The sequence below is a fragment of the Lissotriton vulgaris genome, chromosome 2_2, assembly GCF_964263255.1.
Source record: "Lissotriton vulgaris chromosome 2_2, aLisVul1.2, whole genome shotgun sequence".
Taxonomy (NCBI): Eukaryota; Metazoa; Chordata; class Amphibia; order Caudata; family Salamandridae; genus Lissotriton; species Lissotriton vulgaris.
Genome location: NC_141688.1, coordinates 331,272,686 through 331,298,194, shown reverse-complemented (window position 1 = coordinate 331,298,194; position 25,509 = coordinate 331,272,686). Strand labels below are relative to the sequence as shown.

At 52.8% G+C, this 25,509-nt stretch overlaps 1 protein-coding gene across 1 annotated transcript in view; it reads right to left on the bottom strand.

The window, feature by feature from the left end:
- NUP160 (nucleoporin 160) overlaps positions 1-21,913 on the bottom strand; it is a 498,934-nt gene extending 477,021 nt beyond the window's left edge. The window contains exon 1 of the mRNA XM_086959753.1: positions 21,761-21,913. Within this exon, the coding sequence (XP_086815879.1) occupies positions 21,761-21,875 (115 nt within the window). The 5' untranslated portion in view covers positions 21,876-21,913. The remainder of the gene's footprint in view (positions 1-21,760) is intronic.
- Positions 21,914-25,509: the final 3,596 nt, after the last annotated feature.

Sequence of the window (25,509 nt, the reverse complement as noted above, 5' to 3'; positions counted from 1 at the left end):
TTTTTTTACCCGTGCATCGGGGTGCCGCAGCGCACACTTTGGGAACCACTGGTCTACATGAAGAATCAAGCCTAAACGTGATGAAGGATTCAGAGAGTAGCCATCACCATAAAAACTTTATTTGCAATCACAAAGATCTTATAAAGTACATGTCAATGCATACAACACCATCATAGAGTAGTATAAAGCACTCCCACTAAAAGTAACCAGGCTAGAGAAAGGCTCAAGGAGCTCTGTGGCGTTACAAGAAGTGTATGTGGGGTGGGCTCTGTTCATGGGCGTCCGCAGAAATGTTTCCAGGGGGCGCAAATTTTTAACTTCACCATCCCCCTTGCACCCTTCTCCCCTCTGCCTTGCACCCTTCTCGCCCTACCCCTTGCACCCTTCTCCCCTCCGCCTTGCACCCTTCTACTCCCTCTGCCTGGCACCCTTCCCGCCTCTCCTTCGCGCCTCTGCCTTGCACCCTTCCCGCCTCTGCCTTTCACCCTTCTACTCCCTCTGCCTTGCACCCTTCTACTCCCTCTGCCTTGCACCCTTCTACTCCCTCTGCCTTGCACCCTTCTACTCCCTCTGCCTTGCACCCTTCTACTCCCTCTGCCTTGCACCCTTCTACTCCCTCTGCCTTGCACCCTTCTACTCCCTCTGCCTTGCACCCTTCTACTCCCTCTGCCTTGCACCCTTCTACCCACTCCGGCTTGCACCCTTCTACCGCCTCTGCCGTGCACCCTTCTACCCGCCTCTGCCGTGCACCCTTCTACCCGCCTCTGCCGTGCACCCTTCTACCCGCCTCTGCCGTGCACCCTTCTACCCGCCTCTGCCGTGCACCCTTCTACCCGCCTCTGCCTCGCACCCTTCTACCCGCCTCTGCCTCGCACCCTTCTACCCGCCTCTGCCTCGCACCCTTCTACCCGCCTCTGCCTCGCACCCTTCTACCCGCCTCTGCCGTGCACCCTTCTACCCGCCTCTGCCTCGCACCCTTCTACCCGCCTCTGCCTCGCACCCTTCTACCCGCCTCTGCCTCGCACCCTTCTACCCGCCTCTGCCTCGCACCCTTCTACCCGCCTCTGCCTCGCACCCTTCTACCCGCCTCTGCCTCGCACCCTTCTACCCGCCTCTGCCTCGCACCCTTCTACCCGCCTCTGCCTCGCACCCTTCTACCCGCCTCTGCCTCGCACCCTTCTACCCGCCTCTGCCTCGCACCCTTCTACCCGCCTCTGCCTCGCACCCTTCTACCCGCCTCTGCCTCGCACCCTTTTACCCCTCCGCCTTGCACCCTTATCCCCCACACAGGACGCACTGGCAATCCAGGGGGGGCAAGTAATCCCCCTTGCCCACCTCTGCGGAAGCCCATGGCTCTGATGAACCCAAGATGGCTCACCAGATCCCTTCTACCCAGTGTTTTAAGTGGGCTGGGTTCCTATCAAGCTCTCCATTTTTGCCTTCAGCCTCAAGATGAAAAAAACAATCTTAACTCTGTAGCAGTCACTTCATTGCCTTTGAGGTAACACCAAAGAGACTCGTTATAGTTCTTTCAGTCTCATCATAAGGTTTCTGATGAAAAATAATAATAATAGTTTTTAAGTAAATCGTCGTGGAAGAATAAACGATACGCCCATCTCTGAAAGAGTTGTTTGTCTTCAAGGAAAAATGTCACTTGCTGATTCCCGTTTCACCACGAATGAAGGACGTGTCTCTCAGTAAATGTATTTCTGTCAGAGACCTGCAGGTATCTCATGGCGCTCAAACAACAATCCTCCACTTGCGAGGGGGGGTCGGGGGAGGGGGATGAGCTATCCCCAAGGAAGGGCTACAATAAAATAAACTAACACACCAGAGACCCCCAGGTCCCTGCCCAACTCCCATCCTAATACTTTACACTGCCCCTGGGGGGGCTTTCTCCCACCGGAGTCTAAACATCCAGTCATAGGCTCAAGGTGGTATGACATAGCATTGAGGGCCCCGAACAGTGGTGAGGGACACACATTTCACCATCAGACATTCATTTCACGGGTCACCAGGAGAGGATGTGGCTAAACGACTAGAGCGGCCGAATTTAAAGCTGGCGAACTGGGTTCGAGTCTCGGCAGGGATGCGCAAAACTGTGTGATTCTGGGAAAATCACTTAATCTCCCCGTGCCTAAAAATGAATGTGTCCGTCTGGAACGTAACTGGTGCTAATGTAAAGTGCTCTGATGCTTTTGGATGGAGTTCGCGCTATATAAAACTGCAAAAAAATACTTGGTAGGGTGCCTTGTGCTGCTTTTGGGGAGCATTGAATCAGATGACGTAGTAAAATTACAAAGAGCACGGCGCAAGAGGCTTTTTCACATCACCATAAATTCATAAACAGCCTCTGAAGACGTTTAACCAGTCGGCGCTTTATACAGCGCTATATATGAAGCTGTTTGTTTTCTGCGGTGCGCATTGTGCCTACATGAAACAGTGGAGCTGGCAGAGTGCGGCTGCATCAGGGCATAGGCCTCGTCCTGGGCCGAGCTCTAGAGGACATAAAAAGAAGCACTTCAAGAATCTGTTTGAGGTCACCGACCAAGAGTCAAAGGTCAGCTGCACCTGCGTTAGTTCAGAATCACCTCGTGTAAGGAAGGCTAAGGGGCCCCTAAGCCTTAGGAGTGACCACTCATCTGGGCCCATTAGCAGTAATTACAGAGTCCCCCACCCCCAGACATTGCCAGCACGATGGACCTCTCTTCCTACAGATTTACGACCCCCTCATCAGCGCCCCCCTTTCAGGACAGAGCTAGGCGCTCTTCTAACAAACAGGCTCATGTCCTCCACAGCGCCTGGGTGTCCACAATTCTATTTTTTTTTTTAACTTTTATATTTTAAATCAGGATCCAAACTGAGGTTCACGTTCTCATGACCTGCATTGTTTGCAAAACTACGTATCTGTACAATTTAATGTATTGTTTATAATTGTTTAAAAGTTATTTAGATTTTACTTGATTTTCTCTGTCCCAGGAAACGAGTCAGCACAATGCTTAAACATATCTTTAAGTCTTGTCTCACAGCATAACAAACATATTGATACGGATAATCATGCCTTCTTATGTCTTGCTCACGTACCGCCATTGTTTTGATCTCTATGTCTACCTTAATCTGTAAAATTTGTGAAGCGCTCTGATGCCTTCGGGTCAAGTTCGCGCTATATAAAACTCCACAAATTAGTGCTCTATATTCTCTTTGAAGACTTTCTCTCTCACACTCCCTATTTTTGTCCTAATCTCTCTGTTTTTCTGTGTCGTTGCCTCTCTCTCTGTCACACTTACCTATCTCTTGGTGCCTTTGTCTTTTTATTTTCCATCTCTCTCTCTCCTTCTTATGTGCGCTCACTCTCACAGTTACACGTTAAGTGTGTTTCTCACTCCTGTCCATGCCGAGCCCGCCGAATGACGGACGACTGAGGGCTGTTGGTAGCAATTTCCCACAGTGTGCCCGCGGCGCCCCTGGCACCTCATTACGGCGCACCGGGGATCCGCGGCGTACAGTTTGGGAACCACAGCTCTAAAGGATCCAGGAATATCCAATCAAATAGACTGGATCACTATACCTTGCCAAAAGGGTCCCTGGTGGAATCAAAGAGGTCATTATTGATGGGTGAAGAGCTCATGTCTGGCCCCATCGAACCAACATTAACGATCTTATGGCGGCTATTAACAGGGTGCAAGCGTCGCTGGGCCAGAAGATGGAAGCCCTGGATTCCAAGTTAGACACTGTCACAATCGAGATGGGGCTGCTGCGGACGGACCTTGCGAAGACCAACGAAAAGGTCAAGTCGGTTGAGCTTAAGACTACCAGCCTAATTGACGATGTGAGCCAATTGCAGCAAGAGATGCGGGACCTCCAGGCCTCGAAAGTTCTTACAGATCGCAAGCTAGACGATTACGAAGGAAGGGTCAAGCGCAATAACATCCGTATTCTTGGGGTACCTGAGAAATCGCAGGGCCTAGCTCCGGACCGGTTTGTTGAAACTCTTGTCCTTAACCACCTCAAACCTAAAAGCTTTAGCAACTTCACAGTTGAAAGTGCACATAGAGTCCCGGGCGGTAGGCCGAGGCCGGGGACACCACCTCGCCCCATGATTGCAAGGGTCCTGAAGATTTTCTGGACAGGGATCTGATTTTACAAACTGCACGCAATGGTCCCCCCCCTTGAAATATGAAAACGCAACCCTTTCCTTGTTTCCAGACTTTACTCAGATGGTTCAAAAACAGTGTCAGAACTTCCGCTCGGTAAAGAAAAAACTGAGGGATAAGGGCCTAAAATATGCAATGATGTTCCCGGCCCGACTCCGGGTAGAACTCAATGGGAAGGCCTGGTTCTTTGACAACCCTAATGTGGCGACGGATTGGTTGGATAGTGTGGTTGCGACTGAAAAGGAGGGCCAAAACAGGGGCGAGACAGAAGAACAATAACAAAGCGTAAATAGTGTCGCTAGGCTTACATTCTAATAACGTTATGATCAGAGGGTGAAATGGATACGCAACATTTCTCTTGATTCGCTACATCTGTAAAGTTTGTTGTCTTATATTAACCTGAAATAAGGTGGCGGTGATAGAGCGGGGAACGGGGTGGGGTGGCGGGCTGTATGGGCCCTCCCTCTATTTTCTACCTCTAGGTAGTAGTAGACTAGTGTTGGGGTGAAAAGGGGCGACAGGCACACTGCTAATTGGGGATGCGTGTAGGAGATATGCAGGGGTGCAGGGTGAGGGGTCGGGGAAGAAGTGTTGGGGGGAATTTTCGCACTATTGTAGGTCACATTATTGGCATTTTATTTAAGTGTTCTAATGTTTTGTATTTTCGACGGCGTCAGTATATTGTATTTGATTAACATGCAGCAGACCCAGGAAGACGATTTTTCTTTTGCATTTGACGATGGGGAGTAGTGAGCTCAAGGTTTTAAGTTGGAATGTGAATGGGTTGGGGGACAAAATTAAACGCAGTGTGGTTCTTCAGTATCTCAAACGCCAAGCACCGGACGTGGTCTTGCTACAAGAAACGCATTTAGTTGGGAACTAATGCATGGCGATGCAAAGAACAAGGTACAAGTTGGTGGCTCATGCAGGGTTCACGTCTGGTCTAGGGGGGGTAGGTATCCTGATTCGAAAGGCGCTCCACCTGGTTACAGATGCTACATGGGTGGATGACAGGGGGAGGTATGTTGGGATCTCGGGTCGTTGGGAGGGACGTGTACGTTCCCTTGTGTCAGTCTATGTCCCCCCGGGTCTGCAGGCTGCCTCATTCTTTGATTAGGAAAAGCTGTTGTTCGAGCTGCCGGTGGCCTTTTAATCCAAGGTGGAGATTTCAATGCTGTAGTTTCTGGAGTCTTAGACATATCCCCCATGAGATACGGTGCGTGCTCAGAAGTGGATGCCCGATTTTCTTGGTGAAATGGGTTTGGTGGACAGTTGACGATTGTTCCACCCAGGCAAGAAGCAATACACATTCCACTCAGGTGCACACGGTAGCCTCTCCCGTCTGGACTATTGTCTGGTCATAGCAGCTCAAGCATCTTATATAATTGAAGCGGTTCACCTTGCTAGGGGTATCTCTGATCATTCCCCACTTTGGATCCGGTTTTGTATCCCTCCAAACTCAGCAGGTAGGGTCGCCCCTATTAACTCCTGGTATATGCGGAATCCAAAAACCTGTAAGCATCTCATCAAGGCCCTAGATGATTATTTTATGAATAATTAAGGATCGGTGTCCTCATTGGTGTCTTTGTGGGAGGTGTTCAAAACAGTCATTAGGGGTCAAGCCCTATCATTGATATCTGGGATTAAAATAGAGAGGAATAGAGATTGTTGAAGCGGAGACTGAGATTGGTAGGCTGGAGGAGGAATTGGAGCGTGGGGTGACGCAGGCTAACTTACATATCCTGAGCCTCAAGCAACACTATTATAAATCTTTGGTCACCGATGTGGCAAGGGCTCTTGGTAGGGAGCAGAGGTTTCAACTTTATGATCTAGGGGATAAGGCAGGGAAGCTTCTTGCTTGGTTGGACAAAAGGGATGTTGCTGGGCGTATTGTCACAGAGCGTGTTTCAGATGAAGGGGAGTTGCTTACTGACCCCCAGAGTATTGTTGATGACTTTGCGGCGTATTTCCAAACTGTGTATGCCTCGGTCTCGGATAGGCCCGAGGAAGACTTCCATTTGCTGCTTCGAGATATACGACTCCCCTGATTGTCCAAAGAGGATTGTGATTTAATGGACAGCGACCTGACAGTAGATGAAATAGCTCAAGCTATTCGCAGTTTGTACTCGGGTAAGGCGCTAGGACCCAACAGGCTCCCAATTGAGCTGTATAAGCTCAGACCAGATAAGCTGGCTCCACACCTTAAAGGTATGTTTGTAGAGGCCCAAGAGAGAGGAATTCTACCTCGGGACCAGAGAGTGGCGTCTAGTGGTAATACATAAGGAAGGTAAGCCGAAGACTAAATGTGCCTCTTATAGGCCTATTTCCTTATTAAATGCTGAGCCCAAAATATTGGCCGAGCTTCTTTCTAATACGCTGGTAAAAGAGATTGGTGGATTCATCCACCCGGACTAATTAAGCTTTATTCCACATAGAAATATGGCCCTGAACTTACGCAGACTACATGGAGTGATAGCAAGAGCTCACACTCTGCAGGAACCAGCCGTGATCCCTTCCCTTAACGCGACCATGGCCTTCGATACTGTAGAATGGTCCTATTTGTGGGCGGTGCTGGCTAAATTTGGATTTGGGCCTGATTTTATTGGATGGGTGCGTACCTGACAAAGCGCTTAGAGACCCCTGGGTTATAACGCGCTATATAAAATCGAATAAAATAAAATAAATAAATTGTACACTGAATCGCTCGCCCAGGTAGTGGTTAATGGCCGGGTCTCTGCACCCTTTCATTTGGGTTGAGGTACTTGGCAGGGCTGCCCCCTCCCCCCCTCCTTTTTTTCAACGGCTCTGGAACCCCTGGCAGCTTTGATTCGCTGGGAACCATCAATCCGGGGAATACGGTGGTCCCCTGATTGGGAAGATCGGATTTCCTTATACGCAGATGACATTCTGCTTTACCTGACCTCCCCTCGAAAATCTCTCATGGGGGTGTGCGATGTCCTGGCCTCTTTTGGCAAAAACTCCGGACTATCCATTAATTGGGGGAAATCTCTGTTGTAGGTCCTCAGGGTGGAGACCCCGGTTCCCCCTAGGAACTGCCCTATCCAGATCAATATGACTGGATTCAGATATTTGGGTATTTGTGGTACATTAGATCCGGCAGTCAGATATACTGAAAATCTTCTTCCCCCGTTGCTGAGACTTAAGAGTGACTCCGCTTACTGGCGGAAGCTTCCGATCTCTTTGCTGGGCCGAGCGGCCCTCTTAACGATGAAGTCTCTGCACCGCTTCCTTTATGCTCTTCAAAACACTTTAGATGTAGTGCCCGCTACTTATTTCCGCGAGATAGAGGGACTACAACGTAGTCTTTTATGGGAGGGGAAACCCCGTATTGCTTTAGCCAAGCTGACGCTTCCATGGTATGACGGGGGTATTGCTCTCCCAGATATCAAACGCTATGATTTGTCTTCCCAGCTGGCTGCAATTAACCATGGAACATATGGGCCCGCGGCTGATCCCGGCTACGCAATGGACAAGTGGCTTCTCCCGGGGGCAGTTACAACAGGGCACTATATTCTAAGCCTACGAAGCTGAATTTGACAGGACCAACTAAACATGCAGTGAAGATCTGGCATGACGGCATGAGTTCTTTGGGGTGGAGGGATAGGCTGGCGTTAGCTACCCCACTTTTTGACTCAGAAAAATTAGGCAAGCTGTGGAACACAAAGGGATTTGATAAATGGGAGCAGATAGGAATCTTAACTATTAAATTTGTGTGGAACAGGGGCGGATTAAATCATTTAAAAGAAATGCAAGATGAATTTGAGCTTTCCGGTTCTAAATATTTCCGCTATGCACAAATTCGACTTTCGTTACAGACGGTCTTGCCTGTAGAGGTAGATCTGCCGGAGGAATCACCCCTTGGAGATAGAATCTTAGATGGTTATCTCCCGGAAAGAACGATCTCCCTAATTTATAAGAAACTAATTAATAATAGAGCAGATCTGCTTAGGGAGTTGAGAGTAAAATGGATACGAGACGGAATAGAGATAGATGATGAGGACTGACATGGATACGAGACGGAATAGAGATAGATGATGAGGACTGGCAATCAGCTGTTTCTTCCCCAAAAGTAGTCGCTATTCCTGCAAGAATACGGCTCGTACAGTTGAAGATTTTGCACCGGCCCCCGCCTAGTTCGGATGGGGTTGTCTGATGTCGGGCTGTGTAAACGCAAATGTGGAATCTTGGGTACATTCTCTCATATTATCTGGGAGTGCCGATGCATAGCTGAGTACTGGGGAGAGATTCATAACACTATTCATGAAGTCACAGGTGTCTCCTTGCTGCCTGAGGCACGTAGATGTCTCCTCAACATATGGGAGCCTACTTATCTTAACGCTGCACAAACACAATGGGCCACACGGGGCTATATGATAGCGAAAAGAAATATCGCCCAGAAGTGGGGTTCCGACTCACCGCCCACCCTTGAGAACAGGAAAAAAGATCTGGACTGGACTATGTGGCGAGGGGACACCCCCTGAAAATGGGCATTAATCTGGGATCAGTGGAACAGGTATAGAGGGGAGATTTGTGTGCCGCCTATAAATACTGTTTTTGATGTTCCCTCATCCCCGTGAAACTATTTGATAATTATGTAATCTGGTTTTTCACCCCCCCTCTCTATGTACTAGATTATAATGTGATTCTTCCGAATTGTGTCCTTTGCAGATGCCTTGTTTCAATAAAAAGAATTTAAAAAAAATAAAATTTGTATCAACTTTCATTTGTTTCTCGAGGTTTCCGCCTAACCTTCCATCTTTACACGGTCTAGTTTAAATGAAACTCTTAACATATGGAGAATTTTTTTTTTGCTTGCTTGCACACAACCTGTTTGATTGTCCAGTGTGCATGGATGGAGCGATGCTCTTTTTACAACAATACCAGCACCTATATGGTGCGAAAGTTTACCGTGCCAGCGACTTTGTAGAGGCAGCGAGGCTTGGCGCTCTCCCTTTCAGGGTCTCGCCAGCACGTCATAGATGCAGGGTCAAGTGGTTCCTCAGCAGAGGCACGCACATAGCAGGTCTAACGCTGCGTCACTGCAAGTGATGGTACCGAAGAAAGCCCGAGCCAAGGCACAATGTCCCTATGTCAAACCACCGGTATCCCCTGCGTCCTGGCCCTGCTCCACTCCCCACTGCAGTGAACAGGACCCTGAATCACCTTCTAAGATAAAGGGATTTCTCAGAATCCACTGTGCTTGGGGCAGCAGTGGAGCTGCCCGTGTAGAGTCACGTATTGGGTGTGTGCGTGTTGGCACATTCCTGCCACAAGCTGACAGAGGGGGCAGGAGCAGTGACACCGCCCATCAACGCACTGTTGTGTCCTTTCATTTGCATCACCACCTTTTGCTAGTCAGTCTCTCACAGTTGCCTCGCCCTGAAACTGGCACTACTTAGGTTTAGAATATTCCCTCATTCACTCACCTACGCATTCATATATATGTGCACTCACTTATTCATCCAGCCATCCATGAACTTTTCTTACCATTCATCTATTCGTACACTTGCTTAACCAGTCGTCAACACACCTCTATTCATCCTTCTATCCACCCACTGACTCATTCCCTTATTCCCCCCCTCACGTCCACACAAGCACACATGAATATATAGACACACCCTTATTGGCACATGTTCACTCCCACAGCATTTTGCTTGCAAGAGCGAGCAGCGGGGCAAAGGTTAGCAGCTGCATTCCTCGTGGGTCGTGCTTTCGCTTGTTTAATTTCCTGTTTCACTTTGCTCCCACCTCCCCACAGAGGATTTTCTCACACTTTACTACTTTTGTTCTCACCCCCCTCCCGTTGGCCATGTTTCCCCCCATCACGCCGTACTTTTAGTTGTACTTTTTCTACTGTTCTCCCCGCTGCATTGTCAATTATAGCACACGGTGGGCAGGTCGCAAGCGGGTGGTCCACAGGTGGCACAACCTAATCAGAGGAGGAACCCATTCTACTGCTCTCACCCTCACCCCAACATGTGCGGAGTCCCATGAGGTAAGGCATGTCCCCGTTTGTGTTTAAATGCTTAACAGAGTCAGCGAGAATAATTGGCAAATCCAAAAGGCGCGACCTATTGGCTTTGCCAACGCTTGTTCTTTTAATTTGATTCTAGGTGTAACCAATCTCCTTGCAGTCAGCCTAGAGGCCTCGGCGCAAGCTGTTTCTGGTCTTTCCTCTTTTCCTTTTCCCTGGAGGGTTCCAGGTCAGAGCTTGCCTGGTGGTGTTCGGTAGGGGCTTGCAAAGGGTGTGACCTTTCCAGACCAAGCGTCTTTTCATGATTTCTTCATGAGCAGGTAGTTAAGTCTGCTGTTATAGGTCGTTGTTGCTGATGGTATTTGTCGCAGCACGCCCAAGTAGCAGCTGTTTTGGATGGCCCCAATGATGAAGCATGTCACCTAGGAAATAATGTTCTTTTCTTTGGACAGGGGTCTTGTTTTTCCACGCATTCAGCGAACTCCCCATTCCCTTGGTTAGGTTTTTTTAATTCCGAAATTTACAGATTTTTTTTTTTGTGAAGGACAAGCTGATGGTATTCGGCCAGAGGATTTGGAGAATTTTCCTCAGACAGGTGTTGATGGTCTGGGCTTCGTTGGTAGTGGTCACTGTTGTCCTCCAAGTTTCTGCTCCATCCAGAAGGACCGATTTTACATTGGTGTTAAAAGCCTGATCTTGGTTTGCAGCGCTGGGTCATTGGAGCTCCAGATATTCTTTAGCTGAATGAGGGAAGCCCTTGCTTTGTCAATTCTTGCCTTGACGTCGGCATCTGTATGGCCCAGTTTGTCTATGACACTGCACATGTAGGTGAAGGCCACAAACTCTTCCAGTGCATCACCTGCAAGAGTGTCTGCAGTTGTGCTGGCAGTGCTAGCCTTCAGGATCTTTGTTTTGCCCTCTGTGGATGTTGAGCAGAATTGTGCTGATGCGGCTGCCATGTTTTCAGTCTCTTGTTGAGATGGGAAAGTAGGGCCAGGTCCTCTAGCGGCAACCAAGGTGTCCACTGGATCCCATTTCTTCTGCTTGCGGTGGATGTATTCGTGATCCAGTCTATTGCCAGTAGGAAGAGACAAGGAGAGCGCCAACACCCTTGGCAGACTCTGGTACTTACTTTGAAGGCTTCTGAGAGTTGCCCTCCATGGTTTATCCTGTAGGTCATTCCCGCAAACGTTCCTGATGTTTAAGAGTATCTTTCTCACCGTAGTGGCAGTGGACTCTCAAAAGGGTCTCCAGGTCCACGCTGTCGAATGCTTACTCAGTCGAAGTTGACAGACAGGGGGAGTTCCATTTCTTTGACTGCTCACTGATGAGCAATTTTTCAATCTGGCCTGTGTAGGATCTATCTTTGATGGAAGCCAGCTTACTGGTCTCGAAACGGAGCGTCAGCGTCTTCCTTCATTCTACTTAGGAGGACTCTGTTGAACCCTTTTCCTGGGATTGACAGAATAGTTATCCCTCTATATTTTGTGCAGTTACTCATGTCACCTTTCTTGAGGACCTTAATAAGATATCCCTTCTTCTAGTCTGACAGCACCTTTTCCTCTTCCAATAAGATATTTACCCTAATGTTTGTACAACTGCGCTGAGAAAGGAACTCACAGACAAACTCCTTAGATGAAGCATCAGACTAGACAAAAAACAGTAACTAACCTGCCCTGAAGACGTCCGTTTGGACGAAACGCGTAGGCACTGGCTACAACTTTGCTTTTATGAAGATAGCGTTTTTTGAACAGAATAAAAGACCTGACTACTCAACTATTGAAGACTCCTAATTTCCTTGGATAGAATGAATGAAATGTTGTAATTATATGGTGTTTTATCCATAATTATTGTTTCCTTGGCTACTATACGGTAAAGAAATAGATCACTTCCATACATTTGTAGAGTGCTGGACATTGTGTTATATTGTATTTGTTTGAGACTTTTTAGTCTCAGGGAGACCTAGGGGTCTGGATCTCCTGTCCTTAGCACCTAAAATTTTCAGATATTGACGTGACACTAGTGGATAGGTGCAATATCGCATAGCCTCAAACCCCTGTGCTTGGTGTGTATTGTACCAGTTCTTTAAAGGTGTCCATTCCTCTCCTGGTTTGGACTTCATTACCCACGATTGTCATTCCAGCTTTGTGTTGAACAGGTCTTTTCTGGCTTGCTGTATCTGCTGGAGAGATTCCTTTTTTGTAGTACAGTTCTTTCAAGTTTCCATGGTTTGCTGCATCCTGGGTGCCTGTGGCAACCTTCAATGAATCTCCGCTTGCATGCACTGAAGCTTCCCTTTGCTTCCTTGTTGATTTTGGTGTATTCACTTTGAGCGCTCACTTTTCTGCTGTTGTTGGGCTGGAATGGACTGCAGCTCTCTTGGATTTTGCGGAGAGTCTTGGCGGAGATCCATTCTTTATGCTGGTGTTTCTCTGGACCCAGTACCTCCTGGCAGGTTGAGATCACTTGATTTGATCTTCTCCCACTGACTTTCTACTGGGTCTCTGTTGTCCTCTAGTTCTTGCAGGGCTAGAAACGTTTTGCTGAGAGTGACTGAGTATTTATTCAGTTTCTGTGCACCTTTTAGGAAGGTGGTGTTGTCATCGGTTTGTTGGTTTAGCCAGGCTTTCTCCAGCTTTAGCCTGGCCACAACAATGTGATGGACTGACACCACGTCCGCTCCATTCTCACATCCTGCAGGGACCTCCGGAACGTCTTGGCCAGCCAGACATTGTCAATCTGATACTCTGTTGAATGGTCTGGTGACACCCACATTGCACATTGTATATTGTTGTGTGTGGGAATACACTGACGCCTAGCACCAGACTGTTCAGGGCACAGAGATCTGCAAACCTTTCACCATTCTAGTTCATCTCAACAACAAATAAATACATGCGAGTACATTCTGATTCAGAATAAAGACTTTTGAAAGCAAAATCAGAGCTTCAATGTAGATTTCCATAGCGCTTACTGCCCCTGACATGGCGCTGAAATGTCAGTGATCGAAAAGCACCCCCCCTCTTTTTTTTTTTTAACCGCATCCGCGCTGGCAGAATTCTGCTCCTGCGCTGAGATATTCTAAAACGCACTTTACATGACGAGCTGGGCTCGTCATCAGCGTGCGAGGAGGCTACGCCATGACGAGCCCAGCTCGTCATGAGCGTGGAAGGGGTTAAAGGACTTTATTGAGAAGGTGACAAGAGATTACAGGACACCAGTCAAATGTTTACAATAAAGTGAATCTCCTCATAACGAGCGGGTGACAGTCCGGTGCATCTTATAGGTCCATGTTGTCTCGTAAGTAGAACGAGATGTCAGTAGGAGTCAGCTGCCCCAGCCCACCAGGTTATACATCACCAACATACACACCAGCAAAGCTCACCAACACACATATCACAACTCACCACTACATTCAACAGCATGCTAATGCCCTTATGTCACTACACTAAGCACAACTTGCACACAAACTTTACAGTACTGAACACAGCAGCTACATTGCTCTACAACATACCTTAAAACACTGCCAATATCTCCGACTAAACACTTGTAGGGTCCCAAAGGCGAGACCTATTGGCTATGCCAATGCGGGTTCTCATGTTGCCGGTAGCCTATTGGTGCACTCGCCGTTACAAGAGCGAGGTGGCCCAAGGGAAATAAAGCTCGCTGGGCCAATCAGAACGCTCTATTTTTAAATTGGAAATCCAGCAAGAGAGAGTCAGACTTATGGACCCAATTGGCATATATACAATTATCTTTTGCCTTTGATTTTTCAAAAACTACTAAATGGATTTAGACCAAATCACAAAAATCAATCTGTGGATCAAGATCTCGCCTCCTGACAAATTCTGTGGAATTCACTCCAGCAGTTTTCATTGCAGCTCATCTTAAAGAAATCTATGGGAATGCATGGGATTGGGAATTTATTAAATATATAGATCTCCCAGTGGACAGATCACCCCGAATCGGTCCCGAAAGGAGCTGAGGTGGACTTGTTTGTTAGAAAGTTGTATGAAAATTTGTCATACTGGGCCAAAGTTATTAATAAACCAAAAAACGCTTTATGTAAAAGCAGCCCCAACTATAGATAAATATAGACATATACACACAGTTACATGCACCACACAGACGCGCCACTCATGCGCGCTACACAGACACGTGTGCCACACACACGCGCGCGTGCATGCCAAACACACGCGCATGCCACACACACGCGTGCGCATGCCAAACACTCGCGCATGCCACACGCGCGCTCATACCACACACGCGCTCATACCACACACAAGCACGCCACACAAACACACACACATGCCAAACACACACATGCCACACACACACATGCCACACACACATGCCACACACACATGCCACACACACATGCCACACACACATGCCACACACACATGCCACACACACATGCCACACACACGAGCGCCACACAAACACACACACGCTCCACACAAACACACGCGCCACACAAACGCGCCACACAAACACACACGTGCAACACAAACACACACGCCACACACACCACACAGACACACACAGACACACAAACACACACACACACGCCACACAAACACACGCCACACAAACACACACACGCGCCACACAAACGCGCCACACAAACACACACAAAGATACTCGCCACACAGGCCACAAAGACACACGAATCTCGAGATAGCATTAAATAGGGAAATATCTACGGAAAAGACAAAAAGTAGCCTCAATCTCCCAGAGATATATTTTCCCAGCATAACAAATGGTTCACCCCAACAACCACCCGTCTCTCCTCTTTCCTGACTGGAGTTACATAATCTCAGCTCTCAATCAAACAAGACTTATCAGGCCTTGCAACTCGCTATCTGAGATATGAAGAACGTTACACCTCTCAGAAAAGTCTCAAAAATAAAGCTCTCTCAAAAATCAGTACACAAATCCCATAGCAATTTAAATACTATCCCAATGTCATGGATAAACAGACTATACCGACCTCGAAATCAACTAAGATATCTGACTGATGCGGAGATACTAATCCTATTGCTATCATATAAATCATCCCCCAATCTCCCCCTAAGAAATACATAACAATCAGTCCTAATCAAAGCAAACAGAACTTCAAAGACTAAACACAGAAAACCAAACCTTAACAACCTGAAAAAAGACCAATTCCCAAAAAGCAAGAGACTCAATAAGGGTCATCCCACACAAACCCATCTTGTCTACTACTTCACTATTGCTCAGCAAAGAAACATGTCATAGACATACCCAACCTCATCTTAAACAAGGAAATCAACATAACTATCCTAACAGAATCATGGCTATCGGAAGCATCCTCCCCATGCCTTGATCTATTAGTCCCCCCGCACTACAGCATTGTGGGACTAGACAAGCTAAAGAAAACGGGTGGAGGCATCGCCTGTATACATAGATCTGGCAATGCCATAACGAGAGTACATTCGGACCCCCTCGAATCACACACTCCGTTAATATAACAGGAGGGGGGGGTCATCAGTGACCGGAGGGGGGGTCAGCAGTGACCGGAGGAGGAGGGGGGTCAGCAGTGACCGGAGGAGGGGGGGGGGGGGTCAGCACTGACAGGAGGGGGGGGTCAGCACTGACAGGATGGGGGGGGTCAGCACTGACAGGATGGGGGGGGTCAGCACTGACAGGATGGGGGGGGGTCAGCACTGACAGGATGGGGGGGTCAGCACTGACAGGGGGGGGGGGTCAGCACCGACAGGATTGGGGGGGGGGTCAGCACCGACAGGATTGGGGGGGGGGGGTCAGCACCGACAGGATTGGGGGGGGGGGGTCAGCACCGACAGGATTGGGGGGGGTCAGCACCGACAGGATTGGGGGGGGTGGTCAGCACCGACAGGATTGGGGGGGGGGGTCAGCACCGACAGGATGGGGGGGGGGGTCAGCACCGACAGGATGGGGGGGGGGGGTCAGCACCGACAGGATGGGGGTGGGGGGTCAGCACCGACAGGATGGGGGTGGGGGGTCAGCACCGACAGGATGGGGGGGGGGTCAGCACCGACAGGATGGGGGGGGGGGTCAGCACCGACAGGATGGGGGGGGGGGGGTCAGCACCGACAGGATGGGGGGGGGGGGTCAGCACCGACAGGATGGGGGGGGGTCAGCACCGACAGGATGGGGGGGAGGTCAGCACCGACAGGATGGGGGGGGGTCAGCACCGACAGGATGGGGGGGAGGTCAGCACCGACAGGATGGGGGGGAGGTCAGCACCGACAGGAGGGGGGGGGGGGGGTCAGCACCGACAGGAGGGGGGGGGGGGTCAGCACCGACAGGAGGGGGGTCAGCACCGACAGGAGGGGGGGGTCAGCACCGACAGGAGGGGGGGGTCAGCACCGACAGGAGGGGGGGGTCAGCACCGACAGGAGGGGGGGGTCAGCACCGACAGGAGGGGGGGGTCAGCACCGACAGGAGGGGGGGTCAGCACCGACAGGAGGGGGGGTCAGCACCGACAGGAGGGGGGGGTCAGCACCGACAGGAGGGGGGGGTCAGCACCGACAGGAGGGGGGGGGGGGTCAGCACTGACAGGATGGGGGGGGTCAGCACTGACAGGATGGGGGGGGGTCAGCACTGACAGGATGGGGGGGTCAGCACTGACAGGGGGGGGGGGTCAGCACCGACAGGATTGGGGGGGGGGTCAGCACCGACAGGATTGGGGGGGGGGGGTCAGCACCGACAGGATTGGGGGGGGGGGGTCAGCACCGACAGGATTGGGGGGGGTCAGCACCGACAGGATTGGGGGGGGTGGTCAGCACCGACAGGATTGGGGGGGGGGGTCAGCACCGACAGGATGGGGGGGGGGGTCAGCACCGACAGGATGGGGGGGGGGGGTCAGCACCGACAGGATGGGGGTGGGGGGTCAGCACCGACAGGATGGGGGTGGGGGGTCAGCACCGACAGGAGTGGGGGGGGGGGGTCAGCACCGACAGGATGGGGGGGGGGTCAGCACCGACAGGATGGGGGGGGGGGTCAGCACCGACAGGATGGGGGGGGGGGGGTCAGCACCGACAGGATGGGGGGGGGGGTCAGCACCGACAGGATGGGGGGGGGTCAGCACCGACAGGATGGGGGGGAGGTCAGCACCGACAGGATGGGGGGGGGTCAGCACCGACAGGATGGGGGGGAGGTCAGCACCGACAGGATGGGGGGGAGGTCAGCACCGACAGGAGGGGGGGGGGGGGGTCAGCACCGACAGGAGGGGGGGGGGGGTCAGCACCGACAGGAGGGGGGTCAGCACCGACAGGAGGGGGGGGTCAGCACCGACAGGAGGGGGGGGTCAGCACCGACAGGAGGGGGGGGTCAGCACCGACAGGAGGGGGGGGTCAGCACCGACAGGAGGGGGGGGTCAGCACCGACAGGAGGGGGGGTCAGCACCGACAGGAGGGGGGGTCAGCACCGACAGGAGGGGGGGGTCAGCACCGACAGGAGGGGGGGGTCAGCACCGACAGGAGGGGGGGGGGGGTCAGCACCGACAGGAGGGGGGGGGGGGTCAGCACCGACAGGAGGGGGGGGGGGGGTCAGCACCGACAGGAGGGGGGGGGGGGGGTCAGCACCGACAGGAGGGGGGGGGGGTCAGCACCGACAGGAGGGGGGGGGGGTCAGCACCGACAGGAGTGGGGGGGGTCAGCACCGACAGGAGTGGGGGGGTCAGCACCGACAGGAGTGGGGGGGGTCAGCACCGACAGGAGTGGGGGGGTCAGCACCGACAGGAGTGGGGGGGTCAGCACCGACAGGAGTGGGGGGGTCAGCACCGACAGGAGTGGGGGGGTCAGCACCGACAGGAGTGGGGGGGTCAGCACCGACAGGAGGGGGGGGTCAGCACCGACAGGAGGGGGGGTCAGCACCGACAGGAGTGGGGGGGTCAGCACCGACAGGAGTGGGGGGGTCAGCACCGACAGGAGTGGGGGGGTCAGCACCGACAGGAGTGGGGGGGTCAGCACCGACAGGAGTGGGGGGGTCAGCACCGACAGGAGTGGGGGGGTCAGCACCGACAGGAGTGGGGGGGGTCAGCACCGACAGGAGTGGGGGGGGTCAGCACCGACAGGAGTGGGGGGGGTCAGCACCGACAGAAGTGGGGGGGGGGTCAGCACCGACAGGAGTGGGGGGGTCAGCACCGACAGGAGTGGGGGGGTCAGCACCGACAGAAGTGGGGGGGTCAGCACCGACAGAAGTGGGGGGGGGGGGTCAGCAACGACAGGAGTGGGGGGGTCAGCAGTGACAGGAGTGGGGTCAGCAGTGACAGGAGGGGGAGTCAGCAGTGACAGCAGTGACAGGAGGGGGAGTCAGCAGTGACAGGAGGGGGGTCAGCAGTGACAGGAGGGGGGTCAGCAGTGACAGGAGGGGGGTCAGCAGTGACAGGAGGGGGGTCAGCAGTGACAGGAGGGGGGTCAGCAGTGACAGGAGGGGGGTCAGCACCGACAGGAGGGGGGGGTCAGCACCGACAGGAGGGGGGGGTCAGCACCGACAGGAGGGGGGGGTCAGCACCGACAGGAGGGGGGGGTCAGCACCGACAGGAGGGGGGGGTCAGCACCGACAGGAGGGGGGGGTCAGCACCGACAGGAGGGGGGTCAGCACCGACAGGAGGGGGGTCAGCACCGACAGGAGGGGGGTCAGCACCGACAGGAGGGGGGTCAGCACCGACAGGAGGGGGGGTCAGCACCGACAGGAGGGGGGGTCAGCACCGACAGGAGGGGGGGGTCAGCACCGACAGGAGGGGGGGGTCAGCACCGACAGGAGGGGGGGGTCAGCACCGACAGGAGGGGGGGGGGTCAGCACCGACAGGAGGGGGGGGGGTCAGCACCGACAGGAGGGGGGGGGGGTCAGCACCGACAGGAGGGGGGGGGGGGGTCAGCACCGACAGGAGGGGGGAGTCAGCAGTGACGAGTCAGCAGTGACAGGAGGGGGGAGTCAGCAGTGACAGGAGGGGGGAGTCAGCAGTGACAGGAGGGGGGAGTCAGCAGTGACAGGAGGGGGGAGTCAGCAGTGACAGGAGGGGGGAGTCAGCAGTGACAGGAGGGGGGAGTCAGCAGTGACGAGTCAGCAGTGACAGGAGGGGGGAGTCAGCAGTGACAGGAGGGGGGAGTCAGCAGTGACAGGAGGGGGGAGTCAGCAGTGACAGGAGGGGGGAGTCAGCAGTGACAGGAGGGGGGAGTCAGCAGTGACAGGAGGGGGAGTCAGCAGTGACAGGAGGGGGATCAGCAGTGACAGGAGGGGGACAGCAGTGACAGGAGGGGGGAGTCTGCAGTGACAAGAGGGGGGGTCAGCAGTGACAAGAGGGGGGTCAGCAGTGACAAGAGGGGGGTCAGCAGTGACAGGAGGGGGGAGTCAGCAGTGACAGGAGGGGGGAGTCAGCAGTGACAGGAGGGGGGAGTCAGCAGTGACAGGAGGGGGGAGTCAGCAGTGACAGGAGGGGGAGTCAGCCGTGACAGGAGGGGGGTCAGCAGTGACAGGAGGGGGGTCAGTGACAGGAGGGGGGTCAGCAGTGACAGGAGGGGGGTCGAGGGGGAGTCAGCAGTGACAGGAGGGGGGTCAGCAGTAACAGTAGGGGGGTCAGCAGTGACAGGAGGGAGTGACAGGAGGGGGGTCAGCAGTGACAGGAGGGGGGTCAGCAGTGACAGGAGGGGGGTCAGCAGTAACAGGAGGGGGGTCAGCAGTGACAGGAGGGGGGAGTCAGCAGTGACAGGAGGGGGGAGTCAGCAGTGACAGGAGGGGGGAGTCAGCAGTGACAGGAGGGGGGAGTCAGCAGTGACAGGAGGGGGGAGTCAGCAGTGAGTCAGCAGTGACAGGAGGGGGGAGTCAGCAGTGACAGGAGGGGGGAGTCAGCAGTGACAGGAGGGGGGAGTCAGCAGTGACAGGAGGGGGGAGTCAGCAGTGACAGGAGGGGGGAGTCAGCAGTGACAGGAGGGGGGAGTCAGCAGTGACAGGAGGGGGGAGTCAGCAGTGACGAGTCAGCAGTGACAGGAGGGGGGAGTCAGCAGTGACGAGTCAGCAGTGACAGGAGGGGGGAGTCAGCAGTGACAGGAGGGGGGAGTCAGCAGTGACAGGAGGGGGGAGTCAGCAGTGACAGGAGGGGGGAGTCAGCAGTGACAGGAGGGGGGAGTCAGCAGTGACGAGTCAGCAGTGACAGGAGGGGGGAGTCAGCAGTGACAGGAGGGGGGAGTCAGCAGTGACAGGAGGGGGGAGTCAGCAGTGACAGGAGGGGGGAGTCAGCAGTGACAGGAGGGGGAGTCAGCAGTGACAGGAGGGGGGAGTCAGCAGTGACAGGAGGGGGGAGTCAGCAGTGACAGGAGGGGGGAGTCAGCAGTGACAGGAGGGGGGAGTCAGCAGTGACAGGAGGGGGGAGTCAGCAGTGACAGGAGGGGGGAGTCAGCAGTGACAGGAGGGGGGAGTCAGCAGTGACGAGTCAGCAGTGACAGGAGGGGGGAGTCAGCAGTGACAGGAGGGGGGAGTCAGCAGTGACAGGAGGGGGGAGTCAGCAGTGACAGGAGGGGGGAGTCAGCAGTGACGAGTCAGCAGTGACAGGAGGGGGGAGTCAGCAGTGACAGGAGGGGGGAGTCAGCAGTGACAGGAGGGGGGAGTCAGCAGTGACAGGAGGGGGGAGTCAGCAGTGACAGGAGGGGGGAGTCAGCAGTGACAGGAGGGGGGAGTCAGCAGTGACAGGAGGGGGGAGTCAGCAGTGACAGGAGGGGGGAGTCAGCAGTGACAGGAGGGGGAGTCAGCAGTGACAGGAGGGGGATCAGCAGTGACAGGAGGGGGATCAGCAGTGACAGGAGGGGGATCAGCAGTGACAGGAGGGGGACAGCAGTGACAGGAGGGGGGAGTCTGCAGTGACAAGAGGGGGGGTCAGCAGTGACAAGAGGGGGTCAGCAGTGACAAGAGGGGGTCAGCAGTGACAAGAGAGGGGTCAGCAGTGACAAGAGAGGGGTCAGCAGTGACAAGAGGGGGGTCAGCAGTGACAGGAGGATGGAGTCAGCAGTGACAGGAGGGGGGAGTCAGCAGTGACAGGAGGGGGGAGTCAGCAGTGACAGGAGGGGGGAGTCAGCAGTGACAGGAGGGGGAGTCAGCCGTGACAGGAGGGGGGTCAGCAGTGACCGGAGGGGGGTCAGCAGTGACAGGAGGGGGGAGTCAGTAGTGACAGGAGGGGGGAGTCAGCAGTGACAGGAGGGGGGAGTCAGCAGTGACAGGAGGGGGAGTCAGCCGTGACAGGAGGGGGGTCAGCCGTGACAGGAGGGGGGTCAGCAGTGACAGGAGGGGGGTCAGTGACAGGAGGGGGGTCAGCAGTGACAGGAGGGGGGTCGAGGGGGAGTCAGCAGTGACAGGAGGGGGGTCAGCAGTAACAGGAGGGGGGTCAGCAGTGACAGGAGGGAGTGACAGGAGGGGGGTCAGCAGTGACAGGAGGGGGGTCAGCAGTGACAGGAGGGGGGTCAGCAGTGACAGGAGGGGGAGTCAGCAGTGACAGGAGGGGGAGTCAGCAGTGACAGGGGGGGGGGCAGTGACACATGTGATACCCTCAGGTGGCCTCCCCCCTCCTGCGCTGCACCTGCCCCCCTCCCCCAGGGCCCCGCCCACCGCTCACCCGCGCGCACGGTGATCTCGCGGTGCTTCCGTCGGGTCTCGCGCTCGGCCCCGCTCAGCTCTGTGAAGCTCCGCTCCAGCACCGCCGAGGCCGCCATCTTGCCGCCGCGCTGCATGCCGGGAGCCCCCGCCTCGCGCCAAGCACGCTTTGAGTTTTCCCTCCACAGAGTGACGTCGACGATAACAAGGACTTATGCGCCGACCCTCTGTGGACATAGAAGACGGACATACTGAGCTCACCACAGTGGGGTCCATTTTGGAACAGGCTGTGTCGCAGACGTCTTCTCTTTCATAGCGGGGTGTGCGGAGCCTTCTTGGATTGGGATCTCATTGTATCTATCGCCGAAACGCCATCTTGGATCGGTGCCCATTTAAACACTGTAAGTGACGCCATCTTGGATTGGGCGCTCGTTTAAATTTTTACTTATTTGATTTATTTAGTGCAATTTTATAAAGCGCGGACTTTACCCGAAGGTGTCAGAGGGCTGTACAATAGAACCAGTTACGTCATAAGAGAACACTGGAACCATAAAACTACATTTCTAACTAAAAATAAAGATTACATAAACACAAAATCCAACAAAGCACGCAGGAGAGAGGAATGTACAGGAAAAAAAAATAGATAAATAAAAAAATATAACAAAAATATAACAAATACAAATTTACGAGTGAACTTCCAAGAGGGGCCTGTGCATGACAGTATTAGTTCTGAAAGTGTCTTTGAAAGAGGAGCAATTTGAGGTCAACTATGAAGATCCGGGTAGAGGAGGTGGCACAGAGAAATGGGGGAAGCAAGTTCCAGATTCTTACCGCATTGCTTGAGAAGGATTGTGCCATTGATCTTTCCCTTTTGAAGATGGGGGGCTCAAGCAGAAGCTTTTCCTCATTGCGCGAGGGTCGCGAGCCTCCTGACAATTTCAGTTTGTTCGCCAGGTAACGAGGGGAGAACGTGTGCAAGGCTTTATGCGTGATGCAGGCAGTTTTGTAGATAGATCTTGCCTCGATCGGAAGCCATGGAAGAGATGAAAGGAAAGGAGTGATGTGGTCACTTCGTTTAGACCCTTTAATGAAGCGAGCTGCTGAATGGAGGACGGATTTGAGAGGGGAGAGGTGAGATTTAGGTAGGCCAGTCAGAAGAGAATTGCAATAATCCAGTCTTGAGAGAACCGGTGATTGTACCAAGGTTTTTAAGTCTTTCTCCTGGAAAAAACGACGGATACCCCACAGAAGGCGCAACTGGTATTGTGCGTTTTTGGCAATATAGTTGATGTGGGAGATTAGGTTGAGTCTTTTGTCAAGTATGACACCTAGGGATTTCGCGCTGTCGACAATGATGGGTTTGTTGTTGAGAAAGTTCAGCTGATCCATCCACGATTGAATGGAAGGAGATGAGAGAGAGTTAGAAAGGAGGAGGAATTTGATTTTGGCAGGATTTAGAATGAGTTGGTGAGCTAACAACAAGTTCTGAACGGAGTTGAGAGTAGAGTTGAGTAGTGAGAGATCGTGTGCGGAAGATACCTCGAGGTAGATTTAAGTGTCATCCACATGAAGATAGTAATGGATCCCAGATTTGCTTAGGAGGTTCCCCAATGGTTCCAGGTAGAGATTAAACAAGGTGGGTGCCAGGATAGAACCTTGAGGGACGCCCTGACCTACCGCCAATGGAGATGAAAGACTGTTCGTTATCTTAATCATTTGGGATCTGTCACAGAGGAAAGAAGCAAACCATTTCAGCACTGTGCCATCCACTCCCATTCTCTGTTGAAGAGTGTTGAGGAGGGTGCTATGATTAACAGTGTCAAAGGCTGCAGAGAGGTCTAGAAGAATCAGAAGACACGATTCCCCAGAGTCGAGTATATGCAGCGCATCATCAATCACTTGCAGCAGGGCTGTTTCAGTGCTGCAATTTTGGATGAAGCCAGATTGGAAAACGTCGAGGAGATTATTGGAAGCGTGCTTTGGTCAGACCTCTACGAAAGAACAACTCTATTCCGTGGTCAGACCTAACAAACCTGAGACCCATCTCCCTTCTCCCTTTCTTAGGGAAGCTCACTGAGAAATCTGTCAACCGACACCTATCCAAACACATCGAAAGTGTAGGGGGGCTTGATCCATCCCAGTCGGGGTTTAGACCCCGGCACAGCACTGAGACCGCCTTGCTGTCCGTCGCTGACGATCTTCGTATGCTCCAGGATAGGGGTTTTTCCGTTGTCCTGGTGCTTTTAGATTTGTCAGCGGCGTTTGACACAGTGTCACGTGACATCATGACCTCCAGACTCACTGACATCGGTCTGGGTGGCAAGGCGCTGGCCTGGCTAAGGAGCTTTTTCACCAATCGCACTCAGAGAGTCATACTGGGTCCTTACCAGTCAGAGGAGGTTGAGATCTCAAAGGGGGTGCCACAGGGCTCGTGTCTGAGCCCAACGCTTTTTAACATCTATGTGGCACCCCTAGCGAACATCATGAGATCGCATGGGTTTATTCCTGTATCGTATGCAGACGATACCCAACTCCTCTTCCCGTTCAAAATCATGACTCCTGAGGTGCGTAACTCCTTTGCACAGGGAATGAAAGAGGTGGCACATTGGATGGCAGCTAATTTCCTTCAGTGCAACGTTTCTAAGACTGAGGTGATGCTTTTTGGGGAAGCCAAACGGCTATGGACTCCTGACTGGTGGCCTCAAGATCTCGGCCCAGTCCCTATTCCCAAAGTGGTAGTGAAAGATCTAGGAGTTAAGTTGGATCAGGAGCTTGCCCTTAAACATCACGCTAATCAAGTAGTAAGCTCCTGTTTCCATGTCATTGGCCTTCTACGACGGGTATTTCCCCTCTTACCTGATTCCACCAGGAAAACACTAATTCAGTCGCTCGTGATGAGCAGACTGGATTACTGTAATGGTCTGCTGCTAGCCGCCAATGAGGGGGTTATTGCCAGATTACAGGTCGTGCAGAATACTGCTGCACGACTTGTCTGTAATGCCCCAGCCCGCACTCCCTCAATCCCATTACTAAGTAAACTTCATTGGCTCACTGTGAAACAGAGGGTGTCGTTTAAAATATGCTGCACCATTCACAAATGCCTTACTGGTAAAGGCCCTGACTACCTAACCAGGAGGTTCATTCCTTATGCCCCTTCAAGGTCTTTGAGATCGGGGGACCAAGAACTGCTGTGTGTCCCTAGGTTCTGGAAATCCCGACAAGGGGGTAGGGCATTGTCAGTTGCTGGTCCAAAGCTCTGGAATAATCTCCCTCATTACATCAGAACCTGTAAGGAACATTTTCCTTTTAGGAAAAAATTAAAAACTTTCCTGTTCAATCATTAATCCTGATAGGGAATCTGTTATACATTCGATAGGGTCTCTGCTCATTGATGTTACCAAAGGCGCGGAGATACTCCTCTGGGAGTCGAGTTCCTAGCGCGGTATAAGTCAGTAAATAAATAAATAAAAATAAATTAGTAGTTAGGGGAGAACAGTTAGGGTTTTTGATGAAGTTAAAACGTTTTTTGAGTCTGTTTTTGGCTGAGTCGAGGAGGGATCTGAAATGTGAAGCTTTTTCGTGGAAGATCTGGTTGTGCTATTTGGATCTAGCTGAACATAACAGAGAGTGATTGGAGGTGGAAGGAGATTTTCTCCAATGTTTCTCCAGGCTTCTAATGTTTTTCCTTTCATCGTAGAGAGCTTTATCGGACCAAGGTGCTGAGGGGGTGGGTCTTTTCCTTTTGCTTTGGAGTGGAGCTACCTTGTCAAT